We start from the raw sequence: 9144 nt of genomic DNA, 5'->3' as shown, positions 1-9144 counted from the left end.
CCCTCTTTTGGGGTATGCGAGCGATGGGATGCAATCTCGCTTTTCAATTGAGATCCGACAACGGTTTATAAAACGGGCACGGAGGGGGGGGGGCGCAACACTGCTTACAGTAGGTGGGTTCGCTGACTGAGCAGTCGTTTTAGACCCACGATGAGTGCTAGGGATTCTGGAAGGGGCATGGTTTAGTTTGGCCTCTGCCCAACAGGCGGCCTACTTGGTTCCAGGCAGACTAAAACTGTACCATATATAATGGTGGCAAGACCCTTACATTGTAGGCATCGAAACCTTCCAGGTGGAAACCCTTCGAGGCTGAATAGGCACAAACGCCCTCTCATAAGGGGGTTGCCACGTTATATATAAAAAAAAAATTAACTAAAAACAGGCATCCACTTCCTGACTACAACTCCCAACATGCTCCCTTCCAGGGAAAACAAGAACTTGACCCGCTTCCCAGGCTCCAGTCCAGATAGAGCATATGGAGAGCGGAGAAAAAAAAAAAACTAAATAACAAAAAAAACACAGTTGAGGTCCCGATCCACTGCCTTTAGCAACAACACCCCAAATAAACCCCCGGTCCCTTAAGAAGATCAGTCCACTACGTTGTCGTCGTCGGTGGTGGTGGTGGTGGGGCAGAGGGGAACATGTCTCCCAGGCATCCATAGTTCAGTGAGCCCGGTAGCAGCAGCAGCAGCAGCAGCAGCTGCTCAGGCATCAGCGTGGTGCTGAAGCAGCTGCACCACGTAGCGGAGACGGTGGCGCAGTTCGGCTGAGCAGCCCATCTCCGACAGCATGCTGAGGAGGTACGTGTAGGAGACGCGCTCGCGGCTGATGTAGGTGAGCAGGTAGGAGCCGTCCGCCGCCTTGCACAGGATCACCTTGGTGTGGTCCGTGTAGAAGTTCACCTGGTGGTGGTGGGGGGGGGGGGGGGGGGTGGAGAGGTAAGTTGGGTCGTCAGTGGAAGGTTTAACGCAGAATCCACACTTTTTTTTTTTGTTTAGTCTTTATATAAAAATGTTTTCTGAAAAATAAATGAAGAGGGGGGTTGTCAGTTCGAACCTGTAGGGTGCCGTTGTTGAAGAGCATGACCAGCGCGTGGTCCGTCTTCACCCACTGGAGCAGCAGCGGCGGTGGGGCAGAGGAAGCCTGGTCCTCACAGTGCAGGTCTCCACCCTGAGGTGGGGGGGGGGTAACATCAGCTCACATTACATCACTGCAGTGTTTTCCCCGTGTTTGAAGGTCAAAGGCAGTCTCGCTACAAAACCAATCGAACCATCGTCAATTTTTAACTGTAAAATGTACGAAAAGCACTTCAGTAGGTCTCACCTCCATCAGGTTCTGCTCCATATAGTTGGCCATGAGCTCCACGATCTGCTTCTGGCTGCGGAGCTGCTCGGGCAGAGAGCTTGTCTGGAAGGTGAAGTGTTTGTTGTTGGTCAAACAGTAGTGGATAGTCCTGTTGAGAACGAAAACAAACAGCCGTTAGTTGCGCCACAACAGACAAGTCTCCAGAGCGAAATCCAGAATGGCTGCTTCACTTATTTCACCCCCCGCCAGCCCACCCCCCCACCCCACCCCCCCCCCCAACCTGAATAGAGCCATTGTGCAACAGGTCAGATTCCTCGGTCTATCGACTACTTTTGTTAAACCAACGCCCTTAGGTCATCGACAGACATGGCGACGGTGTAGAAGACCCTTACTTGCGCTGGTCACACAGGCTAAAGTGGGTCCCCTCGTTGAAGAGCACGCCGATGCTATGGTTGGACAGCTGGTAGCCAAAGCCGTATTTGTTTGAGTAGTCAACCCATTTGGTCACCCACAAGAAGGGTTCGGGTCTGGACAGACACGGGGGGTTTCTGGTAGCTGGGGAGGAGATTAATGGGGGGAGGGGAGGGGGAGAGGGGTGAGGAAAGGAGACAACAATGGAAGGTTAGAACACACCATGCGCACTGTGATTACAATGTAGTAAGGGGAGCACGGGTTCATTAATTTGGAAAGTTAAGGACAAACATGAAATGTAAAATAAAGATCTGAAGGAGTCATTGTACTCGTGACTCAACACGAGATAAGAGTCAAGGGGAACGGACGTCAAAAAAAAAAAAAGGAACCAACTCACTCTTCGTAGAATGTATCTCCAAGCAAAGGGAACAAAAAACAAACTGGGGCAGAGTTAAACGCTGACAATGGCCGTTTGTTATTTAGTGTAAACTCGACATTTACCACCCCCCCTTTTACTTCACTGGCAAAGCCACTCCCTATGCCATTTGTATCCCTCGACTACCGGCGAGACGCTTTAGATTCCCCTTGCAATACGTTACTCTAAAGCCAGGCTTCTGTAGCCCAGTTTTAGAATGTTGCAATCTCCCTCGTCCTTGGAGAGAACACAATTACATAACCACACTTTTCGCTGGAGAAGAAGGAAACGCATCAGACAGCGCCGAAGGAAAAGACGCCCATCTGCACTAAATCTTCGAGATCCATTTTAAGCAACATCAGCAAGGCAAAGACCCCCGAAGAATGTAAATGTACCAATAGAAGACTGGTTGAATACTCCACTTGGTCAGGTTCAGAGCCAGTAAATGTATTTACTGGCTATATTTGGAATTGCAGTGGCCTATTATTTTTTTAATTGCATTGCCCGCGCTTTAATTCTGCAATGCTCGTAGGAAGAGCGAGTGACTTGGCCTACCTGCGGGCATGGCTGCCAGGCATGTGTTGAGAACTTTAGCTGCCGATTCAGCAACAGCTGCAGGGGTGGAGCCATCCTCACACGCTGAGGGGAGAGCAAGGGAAAAGGAAGTCAATTTAAAGTGAGTTTGTGATACCAGCGAGACATTGCAAGCAAGTGACCTGGTATAGGAACATGGATTGACAGCAACAAGCAAATGAATGCACAAAAAGATATTTGTCAAAGACATGACCGCCAACACACAAGCCTCTTTTACTCAAACAAAGTCATGGAACAAATGTAATAATCCATAACTGGCTTATCAAACCAAACCATTCAAAAGTAGAAAGTCACCCATTTCAGAAGAAAACCAGGGGAATGAACCCATGAGGAAATGGCTGAGGATGTAATTTCCTACAGGGCTGCTTAACCTACGTTCTGTGCTGCTGGCCATGGTGCCCTTGAAGGAGCGCGAGACAGACTTCCTGGACTCCTCCTCGGCAGGTGTGGGCTCCAGGGGCAACGAGCTGACCAGCTGACCCGTAGGGGAGGCCACCTAACGCACAAACACAACGCAGGTTGACAACTCGCTGACGGGGCTGAGACAACTTGTTTTTCGGGTCATGTGTTTACACTCAATATAATGATTAGAAGAGAAGGGCCCACATCAATTCAATAAATAGAAGGGAGGTTTCGTGATCGATTTACTTAATGTGATCGTTGGGGAGGAAAACTAACTTGAACCATCATAATGGAATTACAAGCGTGCTATAAATAGCCCCCTAGACAAGGGTGACAAGACACAGCCAGCTGCCATCTTGGCTGGTCTGACGCTTAATTAAAAAAAAAAAAAAAAAAAAAACATAAGTGCCATGATTCAGCAATTCTGGATCTTTTTTTTTTGCTGGAAAAATAAAGTAGGTCAGCTAGCTGTCACTGCCCAGGTACTTTTTCACTTTATTTGTCTAGTAGCCAAAATAAACAAATGCCAAGAACAGCATATGCTTATTACACTGCAGCTTAAAAACAAGGTATCTTGCATCCAAAATCTTCAGGAGAACAAACTACACATTATTTATCCGCATTTTCCCCAGAGAATAAATTAAGTATTTCTGATAAGGAGACCTTCTTTGTTCTTCCCATTGGTTCAATGTACTGGAACCCAAGTGTCATTATCAAATGCCTTTATCATTTCGACTTGAGTACAATTCCAGTTACATAATATTTTTATACTAATTAAAAAAACGCTTCACGACTTGATTTCACACCATTTCCCAGAAAAACTGCTGAGCGCGAACGAAAAGGCCGAGCAAGGGTGTTAATGAACAGGCTGTGCTGAACTCTTTGAAGTAACACATCTCCCCGTTTCAGAAGGGATGCGTGTGGCAGCCAACGCAAACACATCAGGTACTCTCCCTTCAGCATGCACCCAACAAACGGCTAAACCACAGTATAGCCGTTATGGAACATAAAACAACACCACTTTCAAATAAGCTTCCACCTCATAAAAATAATAATGGCAGCGAAATAAGGGCAGTACCTCGTTGAGTCCCACTGTTTTGTAGCTGATCTGTCGACTGATCGAACATTTCACGATCCCCGACACCAGCCTAGACAGATCCTTCTCGTCCTTGTCGTCGCATGGAATCTTCTCTGCTGTTGAATCAATCAAAATCAATCAATCAATCCACTAGAAAGGCGTGATTATAAACTACAACATTATCGTTGTTGGCATGATCCTTTAGTTAAATGTAGTTTACAGACCGTATTGAATGTCTTTATGCATTTACAATCTTAGTGGGGGGGGGGGGGGAAGTCTACCAACATAACAAAAATGTGGGGGATGGGCCGTTGACTCTGCGACACATGTAGCCCCTTACCTTTGGCTTTCTTCTTGCCGAAGAAACTCTTTGCCATCTTGGTGAAGAATTTCTTGGCCGGGCTGGGCGGGTGGAGCTCTGGCACCATGACACAGCTGCTGGCGGGGAGCTTGTCTGGAGTGAAACCCTGCAGACAAAGGGACAGAATGGAGTCAGTGACATAGAACCAAGACAATCAGCCAAGGACAGGGAGACGGGTTGTGCCGCATTATAAATAAATGAACACGTTCTTCTAGCAGGAAGTCTATAGCTGGGAGGTAAGACGCAGATGTGCAGGGTCTGCTGCTCCCATTTGGACAACATGGGCTTTCCACATTTACTAAGTAAATACTGCTCAAGTCAGACCACTCCTGGTGGAATTGTGTCATATTGCTAAATTCTTGTATCAGCATCAATGTTAGTCCTCTATGAAGAAAATACGATGAATTGTTTATTAAACCTACCAATACTGTGCATATTTAGATTAAACTACTCTAATCAACAGTTGGTTAGAATAAGCGAAAAGAGCGCTAGGAATCATTCACAGGCTACTATACAAAATGGCTACCGCAAACTAACTGAATATAGCCTGTAGAAATTCCTTTCTGGTGGTACAGAGAAACACAAAGGGCACATTTTTTGCATACTTTGGTGAAGAATTCGTGGCTGAGGATTTGGTCCAGGTTCAGCCGGTTGCCGGGCACCTTCTGCAGCACGCCACTGATGAGCTTCTGTGCAGCAGGAGAGAGGTTTGAGGGCAGGTTGTAGCGAACCTCCTTTATGCACTTGTAGGTCTCCTTCAGGTCCAGTGTCTCAAAGGGAGGGTTGCCGCACATCAGCGTGTACCTGGTCGGGGAAATGACAATTCTGTAAGCTCAGCAAACATTGTTTTTGATAAGCTGTACTAAACATTTGGATAAAGTTACTGAAATCAATGGATCTTTTTTTTTTTTTTTTTTTTTTTTAATAGTGATTAGGTTTTTGTTGTAGCTTCTTACCAAAAAAAAAAAAAAAAAAGTGGTAAGCAATTGAACAGTAAAGAAGCACAAATGGTTAGAGAACTATACACTCTAAACACACAAACAACCAGTGTGTGCTCACACAGAGCAAATAACCCAGAGACTCACATCACGCAGCCCAGCGACCAGACGTCAGACTCTGTGCCGTGTCCCTGACGGTTGAGCACCTCGGGGGCCAAGTAGTTGGGCGTTCCACAGATGGTCCTGGGACACAAAAGCAAAGGGTTGTTTTGTCTGGTTTTTGTTTGTACTGGAAAACTTTGAGGAAAAAATCCACACACCTGTGGTGAGAAATAAGTTCCTTAACGTTGGGCTTACAAAATGAAAGAAAGAAATTCTATTGAAAGTGTCTCGTGTGTCTGTTCACTGAGAATAACACTAGGCTATGGGATCAGGGGTTAGACACATTCCAACAGCCATTGGGAAACCTGTTAGGGACCAAAATGTAGTACTTGCAGTTTTTCATGCTAATGTTTTAACATCCTTCACATATGGAAGCTTCAAACTGGAATGGTGTAGTTTTTTCGAAACAAGGCGTATTTTTTTTGTTTGTTTGTTTGCGCTTATTCATCAAAACTGATTGATCAAGATTCCCGCTTTTTTTCGGAAATTAAACTCACTTTTTCCTCATCTCCACAGTCTCCAGTTTAGCTGCCAGGCCAAAATCTCCCAGCCGCAGTTCCATGTTCTCATTGATAAAGAAGTTGCCTGGAACAAGAGGAACAAAGCCATGCGTCCAGTCAGCATTCTGAACAGGTAGCTGCCATGCATACCGAACACCCGGCCTACATTCATGCCTGCCTTTACAACGCGCAACACAACGTGACATGGATTACACCACACACATTCCCCGCTAAATCAATTAAACGCAACAGGCATTCCACATAAACCCATTACTGGTCGCTAAAAGAAGGAAACTCCCCATTAAGTGTGTGTCCCCCGCCAGGACAAAGGCCAGTGACCCCCCCCATAGTAGCATAACATGGCCACCATACCTAGTTTGAGGTCTCGATGGAGGATGCCTCGGTTGTGGAGGTACTTGAGGCCGGATATGATCTGCCGTAGATAGTAGCGCACCTCCGGCTCTGTCAGTATGTGTCTTGCCTTCCAGATGTGCGCTAGGGACTGCAGAGAGACAGGGATAGGGTGTAATGAACGAAAGGGTCACACCTCCGCCCGGAGGTACGCACAGCCATCGCCTCGTCCCTTGGCATGAACCACGCCGCTAGCATACACAACTCGCTCACTTCCGTGGGGCAGTTTCGAAAGGCATGCTGATGAATTGCTGAGGGGAGAGTGGGTATAGGACTTAAGTGAAATCAATCATGTATTGGCGGACGGCCAGAGAAAGACTGAGGTATGCTTTGGATGGGTGGGGGGGGGGGGGGTGAAGGGAGGTCGGAGGGGGTAGCCTTGCTGGCACAGTGCGGGAATTAATGATTGGCATTATTCAGCTAGAAACAAACAAACAAACCAACCACCGGATGAAGGGTGTTCGTATGGAAAGGGGCTCCATAGACGACTGCACACGGAACTCACCTTTCGACTGCAGAGCTCCAGGAAGATGTAGATGTTCTCTTGGTCTTCGAAGTGATGGGAGAACTTGACCACGTGCTTATGCGACAGGGTTTTGTGGAGCTCAATCTCATTCGTGATCTGTGGACGCAGCACGATAGCGTCGGGATTCAAATGAGTGATACAAAATGGAAGCAGAGGCCCTCCATCACAATCCAACACCAAATGTTTGCGTAGTTTGAGCATTGAAAGATGAAGACTAGCATGTTGGTGGTGGTGGTGGCGTACCTTGTCCCTCTGGTGTGGCTTGGAGACCCGGCTCTGTGGAATCACCTTCACCGCATACATTTTGTTGCTCGTCAGGTCGGTCATCTCGTAGCAACGTGCAAACCCACCCTGAGCCAGACAGAAAAAAAAAAACAGCCACGAACGGTCAGAGTGGAAAGCAGCAGGTTGGAAATCTGCAATGGCCCCCACTGGCATGGCTTTGTCTGGATCGATAGCTGACAACAACAAGCAACATGATTAAAGGCCAACAGTGATGACATTGCCTTCCTGCAAGGCCCGACACAAACACAAGACGGTTTGAAACAAAGGGATTCCTAGCAATCAATAGACAGCCCATTGAGGACATCTCACCTAAACGGCAGATATGACAAACGCCTTCACTAAGGGTGATCGGCTCAAAAAGGAAGATTTGTCTCAAGATCTTTTTGTTCCTTCCAACAGCTGACAGTGAATCACGTGCAGACACATTATCTTAAGCAGACACAGTAATTGAGGTAGGACCACCGTACGTTATCCTTAGTCATCGACAGTTAAATGTGTGATTAAGACTCTAGATGAGGACCTATGGGGGGGGGGCAGACGGATTTACTGCATTCATTAACCGTGAAATTGACAAGAGATTCTAAGCTATGCGGCAGGGAACAGAGAACAGACTTGGCCGGCTGCCCGACGGAGCGCATCGGTGACGAGCAACACGTTGGTAACAGTTGCTCCATCATCACGCATTGCAATTTCATCCTGTAAATAATTCAAACAATATTCGCATTTCTCGGTAAGACAGGATGACGCTGTGGGAGGTGATGGCAAAATCATCAATCGTTTTTAATAAAATGGCTAGTCGATCGGTAGGCCTACGTGTGAGGGGCTTTCATTAAAAATCCCATTCGGTAAATAGTTGCAGACCCGGGGCATCGGGTGCCTACATTCACGCGTACAACGGGCACACCTTGAGCTTGATTCATTCAGCGGTGACGCGCGGAGCGGTGTAAGTGTTTGGTCATGTCCAACACGAGGTCGTTCCCCGGTGTAAAGATCGCGGCTCTGGGGTAGGTACAACTATTCGTGATCCAATTGTCGTCGGTCATTCATGTACGTTATCCATAGTCGTTCCAATGCCATTGACACGACTCATCATTAAATGACAGCATCATCCAACAATCCAATTGTCTTAATAGATGTCGACAAAATAGGGTAACTGATATCAAACTCAAAAATCATGAAAATTAGACTACCTTCCCCAGGAGCTTTCCTTTACTGTATGACCTGCCCGTCTTTGGATCAGTCACCACCGGAGCGAGTTCGGGTTTGATCTGCTCGGTTTTATTCCTGTTGGGTTTCATCGGGGGAGCAGCTGGTTGTGGTGGTCCATGTTCCGGACAAGGTTTCAGTAAATCTGGATTCATGGCGTGGCACGAAAGGCGCTGAGCAGCGCTGAAACAACCGGTATCCATGTAGCGCAATTAGGAAATACTTAAGTCCAAATATCCTTTTCGTTTGCCCCCGATTGTCCGCTCTGCAAATCACGCGTGGGTGGCAGTCAACTCCAGTCCATCTGACTTGCCTGTGCAGAACGCTCTGGCGTATATATCAACTAGGAGCTGACGTCACAGAGAGGGGCGGGTGAAAAGGTGGTGCACTTTTGGAGAAAGTCGTGGCGATTTGTCCAGACATATTCCCGAAAAAACAGCTGTGCAAACCCAACGCACCGCCCTCCCCTCCGAGCTTGGCTTAAAATTATCAATGAACCTAAACAACGAGATAAAAAGGATTAAACCTACTGCAGGATAGTCATTTAGCA

At 47.1% G+C, this 9144-nt stretch overlaps 1 protein-coding gene across 1 annotated transcript; it reads right to left on the bottom strand.

Moving 5' to 3' along the window:
• Positions 1-563: 563 nt before the first annotated feature.
• On the bottom strand, positions 564-8946 carry plk3 (polo-like kinase 3). The gene is made up of 15 exons (XM_084480409.1): positions 8579-8946; positions 7347-7454; positions 7083-7199; positions 6539-6668; positions 6164-6251; positions 5652-5747; positions 5172-5370; positions 4546-4672; positions 4206-4321; positions 3101-3221; positions 2687-2770; positions 1698-1860; positions 1324-1453; positions 1057-1170; positions 564-902 (listed from the first exon to the last, which is right to left on the bottom strand). Exons 1-15 carry the CDS (start codon positions 8795-8797, stop codon positions 705-707), a joined length of 2010 nt encoding a protein of 669 aa, XP_084336535.1. The 5' UTR covers positions 8798-8946; the 3' UTR covers positions 564-704.
• Between the last annotated feature and the right edge of the window lie 198 nt (positions 8947-9144).

This window comes from Micromesistius poutassou (genome assembly GCF_964030765.1).
Source record: "Micromesistius poutassou genome assembly, chromosome: 16".
In the NCBI taxonomy this organism is placed as follows: domain Eukaryota; kingdom Metazoa; phylum Chordata; class Actinopteri; order Gadiformes; family Gadidae; genus Micromesistius; species Micromesistius poutassou.
Note: the sequence above shows the minus strand (reverse complement) of the source record. Positions and strands in the feature narration are given on the sequence as shown.